The following is a 23689-nucleotide window of genomic DNA, read 5'->3' on the forward strand; positions in this document are numbered from 1 at the left end:
TAACTTATGGCAAGCTGTTACAAGTGAAAGAAAAGGCCAACCTGGCAACTCCGCCATGTGAGGCTATATCATCACTGCAGCGGCGCCCCTCCTGCTCAGTCCCCATTTCATCCTCGCAACTCTACTTACTGCAACCATGGTTCGCGCAACCACGCTGTTCGCCGCCACGGCCGCGCTGGCCCTCAATGCCCACGCCGAGAGCATCTACGGTAAGAACAGCGCCGTCGTCCAGGTCTCTGGCATGGACTACGACCGAGTAATCGCAAAGTCTAACTACACTTCTGTATGTATACCGCCAATCTACTAGCAAGGACTAGCTAACACTGCTCCAGATTGTCGAGTAAGCCGTCTCCAATCATCGTCACGTTCCTTCCTGACACGTCCCAGATTCTATGCGCCATGGTGTGGCCACTGCAAGAACCTCAAGCCCGCCTACGAGACGGCCGCCAAATCCCTCGCCGGTATCGCCAAAGTCGCCGCTGTCAACTGCGATGAGGAAATGAACAAGCCCTTCTGCGGAAAGATGGGCGTCCAGGGTTTCCCTACCCTCAAGATCGTCCGGCCTGGCAAGAAGCCCGGAAAGCCTACGGTGGAGGACTACCAAGGGCCTCGTTCGGCCAAGGGCATCGTTGACGCCGTCAAGGACAAGGTTCCCAATATGGTCAAGAGGGTCAACGACAAAAACCTGAACGAATGGCTGCAAGAAAACAAGGACACCGCCAAGGCTATCCTTTTCAGTGAGAAGGGCATAGTCAGCGCTACACTACGCGCTTTAGCGATTGATTTCGCTGGCATCGTCTCGGTCGCACAGGTCAAGAAGTCGGAAAAGGCAGCAGTGGAAAAGTATGGAATCGCCGACTTTCCGAGCTTGATTCTCATTCCTGCGGGTTCCGACACTCCCATCAAGCATGGGGGCAAGGTCGACAAAGCAGCCATGGTCGAATTCCTCTCCCAAGTTGCCCCACCAAACCCCGACTGCCCACCCGGCAAAGAGAAGAAGTCGAAGGCTAAGAAGGATGCCAAGAAGGAATCCAAGTCCTCTAGCAAATTTGCGAAAGCCTCAGCTTCGCACAAGTCAGCAGACTCGTCGTCAGCTGCCGCATCAGCGACCGATGAGACTGTAGAGGAGGCTGGCATGCCTACCGAATCGCCTGATCCAAATATCAAGGACGAGAACACACCCGACCCGATCGAGCTTCCGGTAGAAGAGACCAAGCCTACTATTCCTCTCGTATCCGAATCTGCCGAACTGCAGACAATGTGCTTGACCGAACAGAGCAAGACTTGCGTCTTGGCCCTCCTTCCCAAGGACGAAGCCTCGGAGGCTGCAGCCACTGCCATTGCATCCCTTGCATCCATCCACAAGAAGTACGATGCTTCCGGCAGCCATCTGTTCCCATTTGTCGGCGTCTCTTCCACAAATACACTTGCTGCCACCATCATCACAGAGCTTGGCCTCGGAAGTGCAGATGGCGTCCACCTTATTGCCACCAACGGAAAGCGCGCATGGTACAAGAAATACTCTGGCAGCTCTTTTGGAGCCGATGAAGTTGAGCAATGGGTCGACGCTATTCGCATGGGTGAAGGCAAGAAGGAGAAGATACCTGACTCCCTTCTGATTGCTGGTGAGGAGCCAGTGGCAAAGGCGGAGAATGTAGAAGAGCAGGTCAAGATTGAGGTCGAAGAGGTTGCAGAAGACGTCTCACAAGATCCGGAGACACCTGGTCATAACGAACTTTGAGTGGGAAAAGCGAGCGTATAGTAGGAGAATTTTCATGTAAGAGGTACACCAATTGACTGATCTATTTACCCTCTTGAACAATCCTGAAGGTATTTGTTACTCTTGATTCACTTTTCAAGATTTCAGGATCCTTGGAGCATTCACGCTGCGGACAGCGGTATCATGTTTTTCGTTCAGGCGATGGTACCGACCTTAGCCGTCCGTTCTGGCCCACCATCCTGCCCAGCACCATAGCGGCTATTCACATACCCCTGTCACATTCCACAAGAGGGACTATACGAGACGCGTGCTATACAGAACTCTAACTATCGGGAGGGGAACCGAGACCGGGCGATTGCTCCTGCCCGTTCATGAGGAACCTTCGAATGTGCAAATGCACGTGCCCTTGTTTTTTTACCTTGCACCTACTTGCTAGATACCTGCCTGCCTGCAGCACAACTCCATCAGTAACAAACATTACTCAACCATGATATTAACTCTTCTGCTTGCGCTGAGCGCCGTGCAGCGGACAACAGCATGCCAACGAGAATTGCGCAGTCTCGATCTCGGCCAGCAGTCACAGCTTCCTCTACTGCCTCGCCAGACAGCGTCATTCCCACCGGTATGGAATGAGAATGAGAATATCCTACACACATCTTTTTCAAATGCTCTTATCGATACGTGGTCTTCTTACTACACCCATGGCGACCACATTGCCGGACGCAACAAATCCATGGCGGAGGAAACCGCGAAGACGTGGACAGAGAATGGGGTACCTGCCTCACTTGTAGAGTATGAAGTATTCCTCAATTACCCGAAAGAGCAGAGTCTGGTCCTGAAGACGGGCAATCTCACTCAACACACGGCTCAATTGTACGAAGATGCCCTCCCGGAGGACGAAACGACAGGTTACCCGCAGAGTCAAGCGTCACCAGCATTCCATGGCTATTCTGCTTCTGGTCAAGTTGAAGCGGAGTACATTTATGTTGGGTAAGTGGTTTCTGATACTACGGTGAGTGGGTTTTGCTAATGTCTCATAGTCGTGGCCATAAAGACGACTTTGCTGCACTTACAACGGCCAATATCGACTTGGCAGGCAAGATTGCCCTTGCAAAATATGGAGGGCCGTTTCGTGGCGTCAAGGTTCGCAATGCCGAAGCACATGGCATGATTGGAGTCGTCATGTTCAGTGACCCCGGTGATGACGGGCCGCAGGAGGCAAAGGGACAGGTTGCATACCCCAGTATGACTTCCATTGCACCTTGCTTATCGTACGTGCGCATCGCTAACCTCGAGCAGATGGTCCAGCACGCCAGCCTTCCTCCGTCCAACGAGGGTCCGTTGCATCCATCAATCAGTACCCCGGTGATCCAACAACTCCCGGATACGCGTCAAAGCCCGGCGTCGAGCGTGTCAGTCACCCACCAAATCTTCCCAAGATTCCATCTCTACCTATCTCCTACCGCGATGCGCTACCCCTTCTGAAAGCTTTGGACGGGTATGGCCTAACAGGCAAGTCTATCAAACGTGACGGGTGGATTGGCGGTTTGGCTGCAACATATAGCACTGGTCCTGCACCCGGCACTACTCTTGCTCTCACCAACTTCATGGAAGACAAGATCACGCCGATATGGGACGTTGTCGGCATTATCAACGGGACGAATGCAGACGAGACTATCATCATCGGAAACCACCGAGATGCGTGGATCGTCGGCGGAGCAGCTGATCCGAACTCAGGCTCAGCTATCATGATCGAAATCACAAGGGCTTTCGGAGAGCTGCAGAAGACTGGTTGGAAGCCTCGTCGAAACATGTAAGTCTACAAAGCCCTCTCGTGACACTCGAAGCTAACTCATATCCAGCGTCTTCGCATCCTGGGACGCAGAAGAATACGCCCTAATCGGCTCAACAGAATGGGTAGAAGAATATGTCCCCTGGCTCGCCGCCACAGCGATAACCTACCTCAACGTCGATATCGGCGTCGCCGGTCCCCTCCCCGGCGCAGGCGCCACCCCCGAACTTCGCACCATCGCCCAAGAAGTCATGAGAAAGGTCGTCTACGGCAAAAGGACTCTCTACGACGCATGGTACGACCTCTACCGCTTCCGCCCCGAAGATAACGGCTTTTCCAACCTGGGAAGTGGGAGCGATTACACTGCCTTTCTCCAACTGGGTATCGGTGCGCTGGACTTCGGAATGGATGCGAGTAGTACGACGCCGGTTTATCACTATCACAGCAATTATGACTCCTACCACTGGATGAAGAGTATGATTGATCCAGATTTCAGTATTCACGCTACTGTGGGCCAGTTCATCACGCTGTTGGCGTATCATCTCGCAGATGATGCTCTGATTCCGTTTGATGTGGATGCCTACGCCCGGAATATCAACTACTGGATCCGCGAGCTTGTGGGAGAGACGATGGGAAGGCCAGATAGCGGTGAGCTTCAACGGCAGATCAAGCTTAACGAGCTCGCGGCTGCGGGGAGGACGTTTCAACAGGTCGCATCTGACTTCGCGGATCAGACGGCTGAGAAAGAGTTCTTAGGGAATGGGGTGAGGGTAGAGAAGGCAAATCGCATCATGCGCGATGTGCAAAGGCTGTTTGTGAGAGCAGAAGGCTTGCCAGGACGACCGTTCTACAAGAACACGTTGTATGCGCCGAATCGGGATGATGGTAAGTAGCAAAGGACTTATTGTGGATGTTGACTGACGAGATATAGGGTACAAAGCGCAAATGCTGCCGGCAAGTATGGAAGCACTGCAAGATGGGAACTTGCCGCTGTGTCTGGAGTGGAACGTCTGGCTGAAGGAGGCGATTGATAAAGCGGCGAAGTTACTGGCGACAGCTTGAGAAGATGGGTAAGGAGAATGGGACGTCATTGCGCCAATGTGGGTAGGTTGAGTTCGTTGCTGATGTCGCAGTAGCGATCATTGGGAGTAACTTTGGAACGCAGTCAGCCCGTAGCACGTGCAAGATCTCATCGTCTCATGTTCCAGTAGTGTATAAATACCTCGCACTCGCTCCCTTCTATCCTTCTCCCCCATTCAAAAGCCACAACTTTGTTTCCCAAAAAAACGCGGGCCCCAGATCCATGTGCTGTTCGCTGTTCTCCACCAAAAACACAATACCAAAATCACATGTCTGCCATTCTCCAAAATCCCTGAAAACGCAACTTATGTTTCGGGGCAGACGAAGACATCACTCCCTATATTCTTTAAAGCTTTCCAAACTTGCTTTATCTTGCGTTATGGTCTCCCCACCAGCATATAAACATCTTCGAAAATCTTTCCGCCTTCTTCCCATCCTCCATGGTCCACCGATCAATTATCAAAACAGCATTATACCATTGACATGGTGCGCTCCGTTCTTGAAGAATGAGTGCTGTTCAACGATGTCTGCTCCTCGGCTCTTGCACCAAAAGCCATGGAACCCCACTGGTACATTTCTCCGCGTTCTCCGCCGACAAACATACTGTCTGGAAGCCTTTTGGGGTATGCAATAACAGCACTCAAAAACGGCCTATAGTCTTCTTATGTTCGACATCGCTACCGACTACGGTCTATATAAACCTCCGCCAGTTCCTCTTCTCTACTCTTTCCACACACCGGTAATTGTTCTACCTTTCAAAATCTCGTGGAAAGAGTTTGATGTTGCTCTGCTCCGAAAAACGAGACCATACGCTGGCATGGGCAGTGCCTCCGCTCTTGGATCGAATTACTCGCCATTTTTACTGGACACCAAACGGAATCCTAGTCGAAAAATGACATGTTGGGGGCTTCCCTCGAAAATCGCGGACGCTCGTGCCATGGGTCGGTCTGGAGATATGTGATTCACGATATAAAAGCGCCTCCTTCGGGGCTCTCTCCCTCTTCTTCTTATTCTTACCAAAAGGCTCTTGCTTCCAAAAACACCATGTGTACTTTCATGTTTGACTGAAACAGTTCCGCAATCACTTGATGATTTGTGCGCCACTCCGAGCATCAAATATGCACGATTTCACTATATGGGTGCGGAGTCGACTTCCTCCGAAAATTTATCGCCTGGCTCTAAATGTCTGAGAAGTTTGGCCTGCGGCTCCAAAACAAGCCGAGTATGGTGCGATGAGCGGGGAAGCCGTCCTCGGAGCTATTGCCGTATATAAACCTGGTCTACTTCGGCCTGCTGCTTTCTTCCACAAATTGCCCAATATCTTTCTCCAAAAACCATTGGCGGAAGTCTAAATGGCTCGCTCCAGAAAGACGTAAATTATCAGAATATGGTCTTTCTGAGTAGATATCCAAAAATCATCAGTTCATCCGACCATGTCTCTGGTCACTATGAACTTCGAGTTTCAGAGATAGAAAGTCGCGCTAAGACTTTGGAACACTTCCACTACATCTAAATGCGAACATGTACCCTCAATGAGCTGGAGTTCTGCTTCCCTTCCGCTCATATAAAGTGTAGACTTTGGCCTCCTTTCTTCTATCTCTCTACAGCGCCAATCTTATTACCAAAATATACTCCCGCGGTACGGATGTTTCTCTGAAACGTAATCCGACTGTTCACATGTCTGCTGCTGTGCTTCCTCGCCCAGATACTCAAACCCATATTCCGGGACTGTCATGAGAAGACGAGAGTGGCATACGCCTGCGAAGCAATATCTTCGCACAGAACTATCATGTTTCCGTGAGATCAAAAGCCTTCTAGCAGCAGAGACATGTCTGCCTTCTCGCTCGCGACTTCGAACATAAAACTAGGTCCTGGCTTCTACCAACCTTCTCATCTTACATTCCTTCCTTGCATTGTCCAAAATGTGCAGCGCTGCCGGGTATGAGAGACCCGAAAGCTGAGGTTTACGAGCTTATGTCCGCTTCGCTAGCCTTCTGAAACAATCCCACAACCTGAAAGTGACCCCGAGAAGGAGATCGATACAATGAAGGCGCTGAAGAAGCACGTGTGGTTATACCAAATAGTGGATGCAAATGGAACATGTGCTGCAATTCCGAAGTTTCCTGGTTATCAAGCATGTTCCGAGTACGCTGAAAAAGTCTTATATGGTAGTTCCGATCAGAGATATCAAGAAATTTAGTTGATCTCTGCTTACGCTGAGGTCAACTGTAACAAATCGCCTATATAAACGTCTCATGGACTCGTGGGAGACTCTTTCTTTATCACACATCACGGTGCTCATGTCCAAAAGCCAGTCAGCTACACCCCATGGTCTCTCCTTTCTCTCGGAGATGAAAATCCTAGTTTCACACTTTCATGACTGGGACGAAGCAACAAAAGCTGATTGCCTTTCGCCATGAACCAGACTTTGAAAAGACGACCAAAACTGCATTCGAGGCGCTGCATGTTTCCCGAGTTTTCGCCGACTTGAAACTACTACGGACTCAAGCCATGCAGACTGCTGCAAGTTAGACTGGCTATATCAATACCGCAAGTTCTGCAAAACCTTCTATCCCTCCCAGTTTCATGCACAATACCTTTCGCGTACCTCCAAAACCAAAGAGTGGCTTTGATATGGCTTCGCGCCTGGACTGCCGCTCTGAGTTCTATGATAGCAGTCAATGTCTTCGGCATAACTCAGCTCCCCATTCTATCTCAAAGCAGTAAACTTAATGTCACCCCAAATGCTCCCTCGCATAATTTGATGTCTCCTGTCAAAGAGCGCGAGCTCCAGGTACTTCAACGTAGATCAAACTTACCGATTCCGAGTACATGTGTTGGAAAGAGATTCCGAATATCGCGCTATGTCAGATTGCGGCAAAACGAAATCGTGATGCAACAGGACGATGAAGCTCCGAAATTGTTGCAGTGTCCGTATCTGGTTAACACCGGCTAACGCGATACGGATCATGTCCGCGGTATCAGTCTCGCTATCACCTGATCTTAGGATCATTCTTGTGGTATATGAAGTCCACACGAGCTCGATCTTCCTTTTTGCCTTGCACCACATCCACTTTATTCTCCAAAAATTATGAATGAGATCTTCCATGCCTTTGGCCTCCTCCAAAAACAACGTTTTGATCACTTCTGTGTTTGCTGCCACGCTTGCTGTTCTAAAGCACAAAAAGGAAAACGGTCATGTTATATTGTGCGATAACTCTATCGATATCAGCAAAAGCCGTCCGAGAGGTCGATATGTGTAACTCCTGTAGGACGCTTTGAATTGTACGGAACGAAATACATAACGAGAAGCCCGACGTGAGAGCGACGTCGCACTCTTAACAAAAACCACACACAAGACTCTCGCATGTGCCGCTTCTCCCTGCCCTGGGTTTCTGTACCGTCTATAAAACCACCTCTTCGCTATCCTCACTCTACCTTCTTATACCTCTACGCTGCGGCAAGATTACCAAAATCAGTTGAGAGCGAGTTTATGTCGTCCAAAAATTTCGAATTAGATTCCATGTGCAGCTCTTCCAAAATGTCTTACCAGCAGATCATGCTGGTGTGGATTTATCCGATCGTGTCTATTTGAAGTCAAGAGGCGAAGATGATATGTGGTGGGGAAATTCACGATCCATCATGACCCAGTAATGGCTAGAGCGAGTGTGCAACCAAAAATCTCATGCTATCGGCATATGTGTCTGCGCGCGCAAACGGAACAGCGATAGCGCTTGGACGATTCCTCTGGCTATATAATGACTACGTCGCTGAATCTTGCTCCGATACATGCGTCATTGAGGCCTTTCTCCAAAACTACACCATCCTACACCATGTGTGTTCCGAAGCACCTCGGCCGATGGCGAGGCGTTCGCGCCCGCAATCCTTGATCTTAAATCACCCAACATCATACACATGGCGACTTGGAAATGGGCGGCGGCGCCGATATACATTGTGTCCTGAATCGATCAGTTTGAGAAAGCAGAGTTGAAGGCCGTGCCACTGTGTAGGACATGAAAAGACTGTTTGCTGAGTTTGATGTAGACCCTACGCTATCGTGATTTCATGGTAAACTTGTCGTGACGCTGAGAAGTTGTCGGGTGCAAAGCGAGACTGAACGAATATGGCATGACATGAATGAATGTGTCGTGTGATTCGAAACTATAGATGATATCGCGCTGTTACCGTCTGAGGGTCCGAATGCGAGGGCAGACAGTACATGGTAAGAATGATAACCCTGGATATCGTGTACATCCTTAAACTCCAACATGTCCGAGATCGTTCGCATGTGTACCATTAATAAAATTCCTTCCAGTTGCCCCATATGATGTCTCTTTCATACTTCTTCATAAGCTGGCCGGTGGGATCTTCACCCTTGACATGTGCCCACGCGCCCGCAAAATGCAGGACGAACTTGCCCGGCTTCCACTCGCCCTCTTCGTTCTCGAAACAGGGTATATCCTTCGGAAAGGCGTTTAGCCTTGACTGCGGCGCCACGACGTGTCTGCTGACATATGGTTGCTCTTTGAGCAGTTGCACCATGGCGTCTTGCTCGCTATAACTCTTGCTGTCGTCACTCTTCTCTGCTTCATCGCGTATTTGGAGTGCGCGACGGACGAATTCGAGCGATCGATCGTGCGCGCGGACGAGGAAGGATCCGAGATTCAGGCCGTTGCAGTCGTGTGTGAAGATGTAGTCGACTTCGTTTGCATTTTCAGCCTTTTCTAACTCGTCTCTGACTACGTCGGCGACTGCGACTCCGGTGTCAGTGATGAGTGTGTCGAAGTCTAGCCACCATATCCAGTCGTATTTGTTGGTTTCGACCAGCCGCTCTACCATGTCGAACTTCCAGTATACGGGGCTGCGCGGCTCGGAGTGCGCTTCGAAGTCGGTGATGAAGTCGTAGCCGTGACGTCGTGAGTAGTCTGTTAAGTCTATGCGTCAGCTTCATTCAGTGCGATTTTCCGACAAGGCTGGGCTTACGGTCTTTGTTCTTGAGCGAAAGATGGAGATAAGATCTCTGATCCGTGACAAACGTCACGACGGCGATCCGTGAAGGCCTGTTATCTCCTTTGGCCGGAGGCGCCGGCGGTGGTGGAGGCTCTTCATGGCTCGGACCTTGACTGAGTTGCCAACCCAGGAAGACGAGGAAGACAAGCAGGACGAGGAGCGACGGCGGTATCTGTCGCGCTGAGCGGATGAGCATGTTTATGGCGAGCGCGATATGCTAATATGTGGAAGGGGTGGAGCAATAATCTCGCTGTGGCATCTATACAGCCGCACAGGACATGGTTATCGTGAATGGTAGTACTCGGGATGGGAGCCAAGCGTGCGAGGTGCGCGGGATTGGATGCGGGACAAAAGACCAAAGGGGAGCCATCGGGCCATGGTCGAGAACATGCCCGGATTCCAGCTGCGGAGGCGGCCGCGTGTCCAAGCCGGGATGGGGCCAACGGCAGTAAAAGGGTCGACTTTGAATTCGTTGTCGACGATTGATTGCAGGTACATCCAGGCCAGCGACTCTCCGAGTGGTCAATACGAGATACGGCGGGAACGAAGTGGAGCGTTCGCCCCAGGAACGCGGTGCCGTGCCTGAGGTGACCTCACACCCCGCTGGCCAGGGTTCGAGCTCGGACCACAAGAGCCCCAGCCGCCGCCTTGTTACCAGCCACCTCTGTCTACTTTGGATACAAACATGACCCTCCGCACTAGTATCGCACCAACACTGACATCATCACGATTTAATCCTCCCTGAATCATCATGTCTGCTTTTAGAGGAGGACGTAGCGGCGGCGGCGGGCCACCCAAGGGCCAGTTCCTGAACGGTGTTTGGCACTGTAAGTCCAAACATTCCCACAAGACATGAGCACCACTGACAACGGCTAGGCGACTGCAATCCCCGACTGCCAGCAGTACACTTCGAAACTAAGAAAGCAGGCCCGAACAAGGGAAGGTGGTGTATGTTACTTCTGCTTTACTTGTCAAGGTCTAGCTCTCTAACGCGCGCCAGTTCGTTCTTGCCAAAAGCCTCAGGATGCCGAGGACCGATGCAAGTTCTTCTTATGGGATGATCAGGCGCATGCCAGGGAGCAGAGTGCCCTTGCGAACAACTCTCGCACCGAACCCGGCCCTGCCAACCCAGCTCCCACCAACCCAGTCACTCCTTCCCGACGTCAACCCTCCCCTCCACCACCTTACACGATCGAAACGAACCCAGCCGCATCAAGTCGCAAGCGAACACGACCTAGCAACGAAGATTTCGATGACGAATATGGCCTCGGGCAGGTTAACGATGATGATCTGAATCAGGCCATGGTTGAGGCTGAGACGCCGAGCAAGGCCGTGAGGACGACCAACTTTACGACCCCTGCACCCAAACGACAGAAGCTCCCATGGCAGATGGACACAGGTAGTAGCTCTAGAAATCATGGGCTGCAGACGCCCCAAACCGACCGAAGATCCCCAGGAGACAACCCGTTCGCACCCAGACACCCAACACCAGGCGGCGCTCTCTTTACTCCTTCATCCAACGTTGATGCAAACGAGCACCATCAGACCGCAACCCCGTCATCTTCCTTTGACGCGACTCCCACTCCAAATCGATTCAGAAATGCAATGAACGAGGACATCGTCAAGGACGTGCTCGATCTCCTGCAGAACAACAACGTGCACCTCGCAGAACCTGTACAGAGCGAGGTCAAAAGCTTACTAGTTCGACACGCCAAGAACACCGAAGGATACAAGAGAGGTCGGGACGTCAGCCGTAGCACAGTCAAGGCAAAGGAAGCGAAGATTACGGAGCTGACATATCGCATCAACACACTTGAAGCCGAGCTTGAAGCGGAAAAGGCCATGGTCAAACATCTTCAGTGGGAGGCACAACACGAGTCGGACACCTGATCGCCTCGAAGTGCACGATCCCAACATTCGGCTTGGGCTCCACACATCAATCACAACAAGTTTGCAGGTTTCGTCGGTGTACTACACGAGTAGAGCACCTCGCCCAACGCCTATGATATCACTGAAAAGGCCCACCCCCAGATAATACACTGCATGTGTTACCGAAGTGGTGGGCTGCCCCACTGTTCCCGGCGTGCTGCGAAGCATGGCTCACCACACTTGCATCCTACGCGCAGCCAACGCGTCCGACGCGGATCGGATGGTACGCCTGAAGTCGGCTATATCGGCTATCGCAAGGGACTGTCGGGCTTTGCCACAGTTGTCTGTTCACGAAAGCACGTTGGATGAAGGGACTCACTCTTTTCCCATGCGATGGTTCCTGAGCACGCCATCAGAGGTCGCGATTCTTCATAAGCACTCGGATTGCTTGAATGGTAAGCGCGAATCAATGCGGAAGAAGGAGCGATCGTGACGTGACAGCTGCGGCGGAACCGAGCTACGCCCAGCATTGGCACGCGGAACTCGGCAGGTAGACAGAATATGATTTGTCGGAATCTTTTCGACCCCAACCCTCTTACGTACGCCAGGCCTTTGCCGATGAGCTTTTCTCCACACCCTCCCCGGCGGAAGCTTGGCAATCAACGGCGGCCCCCGCCGAGCCACTGGAAACCATGTTCTTGTCCCATGAGGTTTTGTGAATTGCGAGCAAGAAAACTCATCTTGCAGGAAAAGCTTGTTTTGTGTCATGGCGATTGTTAACGTCGGGGTTGCCGTAGTCGTACCCCCGGTGTAGGATCGGGTGGGTCAACCATGCGATGTGAACTGGGAAATGCAGGGAAATCGCAACCCATTACCAACAGCAACCGAACGTGGGTTTGAAGAGACTGGTACGATCTTGGCGGACGTAGTGGGGCGTTTGCTCTGAACGGAATACAAAAGTACTTCACTTCTCACATGTAATGGCTAGGGCCGCCCACATTTCACAGTCTCCCGAAGAAAGGTCGATTTGGGATCGTTGCTCCCGATACTTCCGATTTGTTGAGGCCCGGCCTTCTACACCTCACTTCAACTCTCGCAAGATAGCTGTTCATACAAGATGGCGATGCGATACCTGCGAAAGATAGGCAGCTATTTGGCGCCTCAAGCCTCGAAAAGCGAAGATGGCCGTGACCAGTGGCCCTCGAGAGCAGCCTTTCTGCTCGCTGCCATGGGCGGCTGCGCAGGACAAGGAAACCTGCTCAGATACCCGAGTGTGCTGTACAACAACTATGGCCTACAATGGTTCATTCCATATCTTCTGGCAGTCTTCCTCATTGCTATTCCGGCGCTCATCCTAGAAGTGTCAATCGGTCAAGCGTACCGTGGTGGTACCGTCATTGCCTGTAAGACAGCTCATGTGTCGATTACGTATGGAATACCAACTAACCATCTGCCGCTAGTCAACAACATAAACCGTCGTCTCAAAGGAGTCGGTATGGGGCCTGTTATCGTCAGTTTCCTTGTCGTCCAGTACTTTACTGTGAACTTGGCATGGTATGCAGTGTCTCCAAACAATATTGACGTCTGGCCTGTACTTACTTTGTCACCAGGATTATGAGATACTTCCAAGAAAGTTTCACGAGTCCGTTGCCATGGGAAGGCCGCATCGAGGACTTCTACTACAAAGACGTTCTTCAGCGCGGAGCAATCAACGAGGGAAGCCTAACGCCGGATGGCAATTCCGTAGCTTCATTCACCGGTTATCCCAACGGAGCTCTGATCGGCTCAACTGTAGGCTGGAGTATCTTTGTATGGTTCTTGATCTGGATATCCATCTTCCGTGGAGTCGGCATGACCGGTCGCGTCGTATACTTCACCATGGGACTACCCATCGTCACCACCATCATCTTCGTTGGCCGAGCGCTGTCTCTCCCCAATGCGAGTGAAGGTGTTGCTCTTGTTTGGAGAACTTGGAGGAGCGACCAACTCGCCTCGGGAGTCGTGTGGCAGACAGCTGTTGGCCAAGTCTTCTTCTCCACCGGTATCGGCTTCGGATACTTCACGTCGTACGCCAGTTACAACACAAAACACGCCAACGCCGTAATGGACGCTTGTCTTATTTGTGGTAGCAACGTACTTTTCGAAAACTTCGCTGCATTCGCCGTCTTTGGCGTTGTAGGCTTTCTCGAAAGGTGGCCACAGGACGGTGAGCGACTCGGCGCCTTCGTTGTAGGTTTCTTGACACTTCCTGAGGCAGTGCTACAAATGCCTGGAGCAAATTTCTGGGCAGTGCTCTTGTTCTTCACGCTCATTGTGCTCGGATTTAGTTCGGCTTTTGTCATGCTTGACGTTGTCGTCACGCTTATTTGCGATTCTGGCATGGTCAAGGCTTCGAGACCTGTCGTGGTTACTGGGCTGACCGTTCTCTCATTTTTGATGTAAGTGATGCTGCCCAGCTACTTATAAGAACTGCTCGCTGACTTTGGCAATTTAGGTGTCTTCCATATTGCACGGAGTTCGGCTACTACCTCCTCGATGGTATTGATCGCTGGGTTAACAACGTCGCTCTAATCTTTGTCGTCTGGAGCGAGGTTTCCAGCGCTACGACCGTGTACCGATGGAGAGACATCGTTGAGGAAACCGGCCTGCCCGCCTTTGTCATATACAATGTTGGTTTCTTCGGCGGCCAAGTCTTTGGTATTAGTCTTGCACATGGCATCAGCCGACCTGGAGCAGGCGCCGGTGCTGGTATCGGTTTCTACTTCCTTATGGCCGTAATTGCTGTTTTCGTGGCAAAGGCTCCCGCCGCACGAGCGCCGTCTTTCTGGAACGGGAATGCTTTCATTCGGAAGTTCTGGTTCCTCGCCTTCTATTCGGTAAGTCGCAACAACTGAACCACTCTGGTACTCCAGTCAACTAACAAATACGGCAGGGTAACCAACTCCGTCGCGACCTGAACGTCATCGTTGGCCAGGGCAAGAACTGGACGATACCAGCCTTCATGCCATTCCTTCTCCGTTATCTCAGTGGACCCGTCCTCGCCATCATCTTCTCCTTCGCTTTCCCCGAATTCCACACTCTACGGTACGATCCAATGATGATTGCCGGATTCATCTTGTCCATAATCACTATAATCGTTATCCTGCTCGGCTTCATAATGCCACGATACTACGATGCTTTCATTCCTACGGAACGCCGTTACGAAGGAACCGAGCCGACGGCACCGATGGAAACCAAGGGTGAACTAGCTGGCAGGCCCATTGCTGAGGTGGCAAGCGCTGAGCAAGGACACGGCGTCATGAGGGACTCGTCATCAGGGCAAGAGATGGATGCTCACAAGCATACCAACCCACCACCGTACACACCCAAAGGGCACATCAAGACGACCGGATCGAAAAAGACCACAGCTGGGATCTAGGTGCCAATTTCCTTCTCACGGGAGCCCGATAGATGGGCCTTAGGCGGCGCTGGCAGCGCCGCATTTTCTTGTTTCTTTAGGTGGTGACTTCCTTTTAGCGCAGTATTTGCGACATCTGTGGAAAGCAACCGTCATATATGCTGAGAGCCCAATGCCCAGAGCCCAGATTATGCCAAAGCAACTCGACTCTGCTGTCTACGGCACACCCAATGCGACTTTGCCGACCCAAGCCCTGATTCTATTGCCCTCAGTACTGGAGTACTGCTGAAACGCTCTTGCTGAACATTACAAGATCTATCGTGCTTTTTGAGTGACTCCGTCTTCTATACTAATCATCATCTGGAAATTTTGCGCCTAGGATTTGGAGATCAAGAGACGTGCCTGCGGAAGATCGGGCTTCTAGCGCGGTGTCCACAGATTCTGAACTGCTGTTAACACGGCCGGAGTTCAGATGAAGACCCACTCGCTCGCAGAGTCTTTGCGCTTGCCTACACACGCCTGTTAGAGTATAACCCGCTTGGGAAATAATTTCGCAAGACGCACAGCTCTCCTTCTGGATGGCCCGTACCGGTATTGGTCCTCCGCAATCACGATGCCGCCCTTCCGCGTGATACACTGCATAGGGCTGTCGGTATTTCCAGATTGCTATCCATATATCTAGATGAAGACATATGCATGTCGGGAGCCAAAGGTGGACGAATCCGGGGCAAGCGAGAAGCTTGTTTTCACGTGGCTGCAGATCCGCTGACGCCAGTGCGGCATAAGCCAAGCCAGCACGCAGACAAAGAAGAGTGCCTGAAGTGAGATTCCTTCTACATACACGCAATGCTGCATGCACATGTTTGCGCAAGGGTTTATTTGCCAACGATGCGGCCCGGCGAGTCAGACGGGTGGCCTGCCACTGCGCAGTTTGTGCGGAGACCCACTCAACCTCGCTCGTGGCAACTGCGCGACTTGTGCGGCCGCCACTGTCACGTTTTTGGACGATGAATCAGAAATGTAGGTAGCAATGACACATTTCGCAGAAAAGGCTCGAAAATTCGGGTTTCACTTATATCTGAAGGTTCCAGTATCGTGTTGTGTTTCCTTGAACGTTCCTTCCTTCGTCCACGCCCAGTCGCTTCCTTGATTGCTTTGATTGCGCGACGACAGCCGTTGGCTACTACCCCGGAACCAGCGCCCACTGACATCTATCAATCATCGCCTGAGCAAGAGAGTCATCCACCCGATTGATTGAGGAGTACCGACATTGTCGATATTACACAGCCAAGGTCACCCCGAACGCGAACCAGTCACCATGTCTCCCGCTGCGCCGTTACCCAGATTGCGCGATCCTGCGGTGAACGGCACCACAACGACGACATGCTTTATTTCTAATCTCCACTGCCCGTCATGTGTGGACGGTATCCAAGCCTCTCTCACCGCGCTCTCACCGCCGCCACAAGACGTATTCGTCTCCATCGTTTCACATTCAGTGGTTGTACGCCACGCCGCTTCTCTCAACCTTGACAACATCACCGTCTCGCTAGAGGCTGCGGGATTCGAGATACACAGCGTGTTTCAAGACATCAAGGCTGTCCGGAGTCCGATCGAGGTTAAGAACCCCGAGGGTAAGAGCAAGGAGTGGCACACTAGCTTTGAGCGCGCCGTCAATCACTGGCTACATCCTGCTGCCGACCTTGAAGACTCACACGACGACATGAAGAAGAAAGAAACTCACCTAGCTCAGTGCGAGCAGTGCAAGAGAGAAGGTGGTGGGGTTAGCTTGCACGGTGACGAGTTGCTGCGATTCAAGCCTGCGCCTATCGTCACGACTTCACCCAGAGGTAGCTCCGATGGCTTCTCGTCGCCTGAACCAAAGTCGCCTTTATCCGAGACATTCGTTGCTGTTGACTCACCTGCGGCCCCACAAGTCTACAAAGCAACGCTGTCTATTACCGGCATGACGTGCAGCTCATGCGTCTCTGCCATTACCCACGCGGTCCAGGAACAGCCATGGGTTCAGTCAGTCAATGTCAATCTCTTGACTAACAGCGGAGTGATAGTCTTTAGTGGCAAAGCGAAGTGCGAGGAGCTTGTCGAGACGATCGAAGATTGTGGGTTCGATGTCGCAGTGGAGAAGCTCGAGGAGGTGCAGACCACATCGCCCGGAGCTGTAGCCGCGTCGAAGCAACAGAGCGAGCGGTGGCGCGCAACATATTCTCTCGGAGGTCTGACATGCTCCGCCTGTGTCGGAAACGTCAACCAGGCGCTACGGCCTTTGACCTGGATTGAGAAGGTCGATATCAATCTTATCTCGAATAGTGCGACCATCGTATTCAGAGGCAAGGAACATCTGCCAGAGATCAAGGAAAGTATCGAGGATGTCGGGTACACCGCTACCCTCGATCGAGTTGTTCAAGAAGGGACCACAGTGACCGACACCATCGAGCGTTCCGTCGGGATTCGCATAGAGGGTATGTTCTGCCACCACTGCCCAGACAACATTACCCGAGGATTACAAGAAGCGTTTGAGAACGAGCGCAGTTTTGTAATCGACTCTCCATCACTATCGCTCGAGCAACCCATTCTACATGTCAGATATGTACCGGACCCTCCTCGCTTCACGATCCGAAAGATCTTTTCGACGATCAAGAGCCTCAACCCAGTGTTCCAGCCTTCGGTCTTCCACCCTCCGACACTGGAAGAGCGCGCGCGCGAGATGCATGCGGAAGAGCGGAAACGTATTCTGATCCGCCTCATTCTATGCATCATCACCGCGATTCCGACGTTCGTCCTCGGCATCGTCTTCATGAGCTTGATTAGCTCCAAAGACCCCATACGCACATACCTCATGGGCAAGATGTGGGCCGGCAACGTCACTCGATTAAGCTGGGCACTATTCTTCCTCGCTACGCCTATCTACTTCCTCGCCGCTGATACATTCCATCGGCGTGCACTGAAAGAGCTGAGATCAATGTGGCGACCAGGAAGCCGCACCCCATATCTGCACCGCTTTACCCGCTTCGGCAGCATGAACATGCTCATCTCACTCGGTACGACAATCGCATACCTGGCATCAATCGTAGAGCTCATCTTGGCTGCCACGAAGAAGTCTTCTGGTTCCATGAACGACTCTTACTTTGATGCAGTAGTCTTCCTGACGATGTTCTTACTTATCGGCCGTTTCTTGGAAGCTTATAGCAAAGCCAAGACTGGCGATGCTGTCACCTCGCTTGGAAAGCTTCGACCAAACGAGGCTGTTCTTGTCGACGCAGAAAAAGGCGACACTAAGATCGCGACAGATCTTCTCGAGGTCGGTGATGTCGTTCGAGTCCACAATGGCACTTCGCCACCGTTCGATGGAGATATTATTGAAGGCAGCACTAGCTTTGATGAGTCTAGCTTGACTGGCGAGTCGCGTCCGGTCAAGAAGACCGAGGGCGATACTGTGTTCTCCGGTACAGTAAACAAAGGTTCACCCGTCAAGATCAAGGTTACGACAGTATCGGGTACTTCCATGTTGGATCAGATAATCCATGCTGTGCGTGAAGGGCAGTCACATCGCGCACCGGTCGAACGCGTCGCTGATACTATCACTTCGCATTTTGTACCTTTTGTCATCGCCGCTGCCATCGTCACCTGGCTTGTCTGGCTCATCCTCGGTGCTACTGGTGCGATACCGAACGACTGGAAGAATGAATCTGCTGGCGGTTGGGAGCTTTGGTCTCTTCGCTTTGCCATTGCCGTCTTCGTCATCGCTTGTCCTTGCGGTATCGGACTAGCCGCACCCACTGCGCTCTTTGTGGGAGGTGGACTGGCCGCCAAACACGGTATCCTGGTCCGCGGTGGTGGTGAAGCTTTCCAAGAAGCGAGTTCACTCGACTGCATCGTCTTTGACAAGACGGGCACCTTGACACAGGGTGGCGATCCAGCAGTAACGAACCACAAGTTCTCTAACGGTCAGGACGCTGCAATCGTGTTGGGTATTGTCAAGGCATTGGAACAGAACAGCAATCATCCTATCGCTCGAGCGCTAGTCTCCTTCTGTAACAAGGAGACCCACACCAGACCTACAGCAGTCAACGTTGATGAGGTGCCTGGCAAGGGTCTCAAGGGTACTTTCAGGGTCGATGGACAAGAAATCGTGGCGATTATTGGTAATGAAAGCTTCATGGCTGACCATAACGTTCCTATCCTCGCCGACGATGCATCATCACTGCAGAAGTGGAAGTCGCAGGGAGATTCGGTCGCTCTAGTCGCCTTGTTTCTACCACGAACTGGTGAGCAAAGTGTGGCAGAGCAGTCCGAGCCATCCAACACGTCGGAAGCCCTGTCACTCGCCGTCACTGAAATTCAACCTGCGTCATCCTGGCGACTCGCATGTACCTTCTCTATCGCGGATCCGCTCCGCCCCGAGGCACCAGGCGTCATATTAGCCCTACAGTCACGCGGCATAGACGTCTGGATGCTTTCTGGTGACAACCCAACTACAGCCAACGCTGTAGGCGCGCAAGTCGGCATGCCAACTTCCAACATCATTGCCGGCGTCCTCCCAGACCAGAAAGCTGAGAAGATTAAGTACCTTCAGCAGACCCTCACCAAGCCACACAAGTCTATATTGAACATCCCCTTCCTATCTCGCAGGCAGAAGACGCAGAAACGCGCAACTGTTGCCATGGTAGGCGACGGCATCAACGACGCACCCGCTCTCTCCACCGCCGACCTCAGCATTGCAATCGGCTCTGGTTCTGACATTGCCCTCTCGTCTTCCTCCTTCATCCTCATCAACTCCCGCCTCACAACTATCCTCACCCTTCTCGATCTCTCCCGCGTCGTCTTCCGTCGCGTATACTTCAATTTCGGCTGGGCGCTCATCTACAACCTCGTCGCCATGCCCATCGCCGCAGGCGTCTTGTTCCCCATCACCACCGGCGGCAAGCAGATGGACATGCACCATAACGGCGTTGGAATGGAAGGCGGTATGGCGATGGAGGATACGGGGAGGAAGCATATCAGACTTGATCCTGTTTGGGCTAGTTTGGCGATGGCGTTGAGTAGTGTGTCTGTGGTCTGTAGTAGTCTGGCGCTGAGGAGCAGGGTGCCTGGTGTGGGGTTTAGAGTTAAGGGAGGAAAGGAGGGCACGGAGGGCACGGTGGATGGTGTGGAGAAGCAGAGGGTGGGGGATGAGGAGATAGTTTAGGAAGTAGTTAGGTAGATGGTGGCATGGTGTGGTAATGGTATCCCTATTCCGATGAATTCTCTCATAGCTATTCAAAATCCTCAACAACACTGCCGTACAAATTCTCCCAACTCCAATGCTATTCCTCTGCCAAATCCGGCAATCCTCTATCCTTAATTTCGAGACTCAAGTTCTTTTCTACCACTGCCCAGCCCTCTCCCGCCTTATACTTCTTCCGTCTTCCAACACTAATCTTCACATCCTCTTCACCCGTCTTATGCATTGCATAAGTCGTCTTCCATTGCCTCTCAGCAAGAAACCGATACTCAGAATCCCAATAATTCTGAAGAAAAGGAGAGGCTTTGTCATACCAAAGTTCTTCCTTGCTCTCTCGCTTTTCTTGTGGTGGTACTACAGGATACCAGTATTCCTGGAACTGGCTTAGCCCCATCGCATCCCTATACCAGAAGTAGGGATCGGGTATTATGATCGGCAGAGATATCTCTTCAGTGTTGTACTCATCCTCGTCATCGGCATCGTACGCGGTGTCTGGTATCGCCTCCCTTTTTGCGACTTTGGCAACATGTCTTTGTTCATGGACTTGTTCGTCTTTGTCATCGTTTTTTACAATGTCTTCATCTTCGCTTGACAAACGTTTCCGCTTCGGTGCCATGGTGGAGGAGCGGACTGGCGTTGCGAAGAGGAGGGAGGGGGAGACAGGAGAGTTCTCACGGACTTGGCGTACTTTCATTTCCCAGGCGCATTTTGAGCGTGGGCTTGGAATTGGTTTGTTGGTGGATGAAGGCAATGTGGGTGCTTGCTTTGGTGACATTTTTGTGGTTGTTTGTGTGGGTAGATGTAAGAGGATGATGGGAGGTTTGTTGGATGGGTTGGATAGGCTTTATAGAAATGCTAGAGTTGAGGGAGTCATCATGTAAAAGGTATGTGGGCTTTCTATTCGAAAAGCCATGACTGTGCCTATGATTTATCTGGTTCATTACTCTTAAAGAACGGAGAACCAGTCTGGGGGCTACATGGTGACCGGAAATGTCTGCATCAGCCTAAAGTAGAGGTATGTCGTCCAAGTAGTATACAATAGGGATGCGCTGAATGGATAGGTTGGAGCTGACAAATGTGGGATGTGGAGCCGACGAAAGAGTTGGGCGACATGGTAGTCGCCCGGGTGTGGTATTGCAAAGCGTTCTACCATGGAAATCAACGTTGTAGTCAGCAGAGGTCGCGCACAATGCATTGGGTATTATCTGTGTGGCAGGAAAATTCAAAAAACTCGAGTTCGTTCCTAACACTTGAAGGAATTTGAAGTGACTGTTAGCATATAGCAGAGTCTCAAACTACTGCGCGTGTATGGTGATTATAGGTATCGCGAGTGAGGTGCAATGTGTTCGAAGATGACGCGTATTGATTCTAAGGTTTGTATAGAATAAGGAGGTAATGTGAAGCTTTTCGCAGATCTTGCTGTGTGCCAGTGATGCAAGATGCAGGAAACATTCCTACGTCACGCCTTCGCGATGACTTTGAGTATGCGCATTTCCTAAGCCCATATGGGGTAAATGCCCTGATACCACCCTTCCCGATGACCCTCGTCCTTCCCTTAGTCTTGCGACCACCTCATCGGGTTGGCACGAACACCCTTCGCACCAGACGCCGAGGCAACAGCGCCCCTGCTATTCTTCTTCACCTCAGCCACTCGAACAGGCGGTCCCTGGCGTTTCTTGTTGTCCCTTTCGATTTTCTTGATCAGGTCGGGGGTGATCATGATCGGCTTGCGGGGGCCGTGACTGCGTTTGGCCTTTGCCGGCTTGGGTGGCGTGGAGTCGACGACTTTGATGGTTTCGACGATTTCTGATGGATGTGTCGACGAGTCTGTTGGTTCTTCAGAGATTGCCTCGAAATAAAATCTTGCGAGAGCAGGGGCGGAAGCCGAGCGGCGAAGGGATGCGGGTGCGGTTACGGGTGTGGACCGCGCAACAGGCCTCGTGAAGGCAGTTGGGTCCACCTTCGTCGCGCTTTCGGTGTCCTCCTCGTAAGCACTGGAGGGAGCGATAGCGATGGTGGATGATGCTCTGGGAGGGGAGGTTTGAACGAGAGACTCCTCGGATTTCTTTCCGCATGTCGAGCACTCTGACTGCTTTCGTGTGTTGTTGGAGGAGACAAGTTTACGAACGAAGCTGAACCAGCGCCTAACAGACGGCTTGTCTTTTCGTTGGACGCGGGTGGAGACCTTCAAATCGGCTTCGTTGATGGTAGTGCTGCTGTCGGTGCTCGCGCTCAGCCGAGCAAGGTCGGCGTTGGTGGTGGTAAGAGAAGCCATAGCTAGCGATGGGGTGTAAGATAGACAGAGAAAGTCTTATATGTGTCTGAGGAAAGTTGTACAGAAGAAATTTCCAGGCACACAGCTAGTTTATGGATGCTACCGCTCTTTACGCTGCCACCTTCAGATGGTCACGCTGCACTAAGTGATGACTGAAACCATGAGGCTCGTAGGCTGCGAATACATCATACGTAAATTGGCGTTGTAATAGAGCACCTACTGTTGGCTGAACCAGATCCACATCGCGGTATACCGAACTTTGAGTTCGCCAAGGTCAGGCGGCAGTGATCGTGGGAGACGGCCCAGGGTATGGAAAGGATCCAGAGCCAAGGCGCACCCATTGAACGCAACCATAAATCTATGAGTCGTGAGCATTAGGTAGAGAGAGGCAAGTGCATGTGGAAGGCACAAAACACGGCCAGTGACCTGATCGCCGCGAATGACTGCGATAGAATACCAAACCAATTCAAGACAACTCTGTGGGTCGAACAAGATCAGATGGTTAAGAAGTGGTATTCCCTGAATGATCCTATAGCGCCAGCCCAATGCCCATATTCTTATACACCAATATACAAAGTCGTGTATTTCGCTACTTGCGCGCTTCGACTGCCTGCTGGAGTGCTTGGGTGGTGCCCAGTGGCTGTGCGGCTCGGTCTAGAGGCTTGTCTGGTACGATGACATCCTCGAACTCATCCTGTGAGATGGCATTGATGGTGTATGTGTCTATAAGATATCAGTCATCGCTCTAGGCAGAGAAGGCATGTGCCATACAGATGCCAATGACCAGGGTGCAGATAGCGAAGCCAGTGATGGTGTTTTTGATCAGGTACGGCGCGCGGGTTCGCAGCAGGGCCGGCGATGCCCGCATGCGGTCGTCATAGTAGGTCGAGCGGAAGGGTTTGCTGTCGAGGTTAACATACACCCTCGATGTACATGCGCAATGCAACTTACTATCCCATGTTGGCGTGCTGAGACTCTCACTGCTTTGCGGGGAATCGCCAATGTCTCGCCGCGGTGGTGAACTTCCACCACGCTAGGCGGCCTTGGCGGCCAGGCGTAGATCATCATGGCACTGCCGCGAACCCTCCGCGTCACTCACCTCACCCGCAGCTGTAGTCAACAACACCCGTCGCGCAACCCCCCTTCCCTTCTTCACGCTCTCTACGCCTCTTTAATTATTAGCTTTGCTGGGAATGGGAGCGCCCTTGACGTCGGATACCGGGCTTTGTCGCGTTCTTAGTCTGACTGCCGTGCGCGCGTGAGGCAGCGTCACTTCTCTTCACCCTTTCGAAGAAACAAAGCTCGTC

The 23689-nt window shown here is 51.9% G+C and overlaps 9 protein-coding genes across 9 annotated transcripts; 5 read left to right on the forward strand and 4 right to left on the reverse strand.

Moving 5' to 3' along the window:
• Window positions 1-136: 136 nt before the first annotated feature.
• J4E90_009394 (uncharacterized protein) lies at window positions 137-1741 on the forward strand (the record flags this gene model as incomplete). Its single annotated transcript, XM_051438913.1, has 3 exons — window positions 137-283; window positions 333-340; window positions 388-1741. The coding sequence occupies 3 exons, from the start codon at window positions 137-139 to the stop codon at window positions 1739-1741; spliced, it is 1509 nt and encodes a 502-aa protein (XP_051286990.1).
• Window positions 1742-2453: 712 nt separating this feature from the next.
• Window positions 2454-4574, forward strand: J4E90_009395 (uncharacterized protein; the record flags this gene model as incomplete). The annotated part of the gene is made up of 5 exons (XM_051438914.1): window positions 2454-2710; window positions 2761-2963; window positions 3020-3533; window positions 3583-4397; window positions 4444-4574. The coding sequence occupies 5 exons, from the start codon at window positions 2454-2456 to the stop codon at window positions 4572-4574; spliced, it is 1920 nt and encodes a 639-aa protein (XP_051286991.1).
• Window positions 4575-8888: 4314 nt separating this feature from the next.
• On the reverse strand, window positions 8889-9798 carry J4E90_009396 (uncharacterized protein; the record flags this gene model as incomplete). The annotated part of the gene is made up of 2 exons (XM_051438915.1): window positions 8889-9517; window positions 9576-9798. 2 exons carry the CDS (start codon window positions 9796-9798, stop codon window positions 8889-8891), a joined length of 852 nt encoding a protein of 283 aa, XP_051286992.1.
• Window positions 9799-10353: 555 nt separating this feature from the next.
• Window positions 10354-11492, forward strand: J4E90_009397 (uncharacterized protein; the record flags this gene model as incomplete). Its single annotated transcript, XM_051438916.1, has 3 exons — window positions 10354-10429; window positions 10479-10550; window positions 10603-11492. 3 exons carry the CDS (start codon window positions 10354-10356, stop codon window positions 11490-11492), a joined length of 1038 nt encoding a protein of 345 aa, XP_051286993.1.
• A 1096-nt stretch (window positions 11493-12588) lies between these two features.
• Window positions 12589-14889, forward strand: J4E90_009398 (uncharacterized protein; the record flags this gene model as incomplete). Its single annotated transcript, XM_051438917.1, has 5 exons — window positions 12589-12874; window positions 12932-13025; window positions 13082-13909; window positions 13966-14347; window positions 14404-14889. 5 exons carry the CDS (start codon window positions 12589-12591, stop codon window positions 14887-14889), a joined length of 2076 nt encoding a protein of 691 aa, XP_051286994.1.
• A 1297-nt stretch (window positions 14890-16186) lies between these two features.
• Window positions 16187-20071, forward strand: J4E90_009399 (uncharacterized protein; the record flags this gene model as incomplete). Its single annotated transcript, XM_051438918.1, has 1 exon — window positions 16187-20071. The coding sequence occupies one exon, from the start codon at window positions 16187-16189 to the stop codon at window positions 20069-20071; it is 3885 nt and encodes a 1294-aa protein (XP_051286995.1).
• Window positions 20072-20189: 118 nt separating this feature from the next.
• On the reverse strand, window positions 20190-20801 carry J4E90_009400 (uncharacterized protein; the record flags this gene model as incomplete). Its single annotated transcript, XM_051438919.1, is given in 2 exon segments — window positions 20190-20777; window positions 20796-20801. 2 exon segments carry the CDS (start codon window positions 20799-20801, stop codon window positions 20190-20192), a joined length of 594 nt encoding a protein of 197 aa, XP_051286996.1.
• Window positions 20802-21662: 861 nt separating this feature from the next.
• On the reverse strand, window positions 21663-22382 carry J4E90_009401 (uncharacterized protein; the record flags this gene model as incomplete). The annotated part of the gene is made up of 1 exon (XM_051438920.1): window positions 21663-22382. One exon carries the CDS (start codon window positions 22380-22382, stop codon window positions 21663-21665), a length of 720 nt encoding a protein of 239 aa, XP_051286997.1.
• A 589-nt stretch (window positions 22383-22971) lies between these two features.
• On the reverse strand, window positions 22972-23250 carry J4E90_009402 (uncharacterized protein; the record flags this gene model as incomplete). The annotated part of the gene is made up of 2 exons (XM_051438921.1): window positions 22972-23105; window positions 23154-23250. The coding sequence occupies 2 exons, from the start codon at window positions 23248-23250 to the stop codon at window positions 22972-22974; spliced, it is 231 nt and encodes a 76-aa protein (XP_051286998.1).
• Between the last annotated feature and the right edge of the window lie 439 nt (window positions 23251-23689).

This window comes from Alternaria incomplexa (genome assembly GCF_024043165.1).
Source record: "Alternaria incomplexa strain BMP 0042 chromosome Unknown scaffold_16, whole genome shotgun sequence".
Classification (NCBI taxonomy): Eukaryota; Fungi; Ascomycota; class Dothideomycetes; order Pleosporales; family Pleosporaceae; genus Alternaria; species Alternaria incomplexa.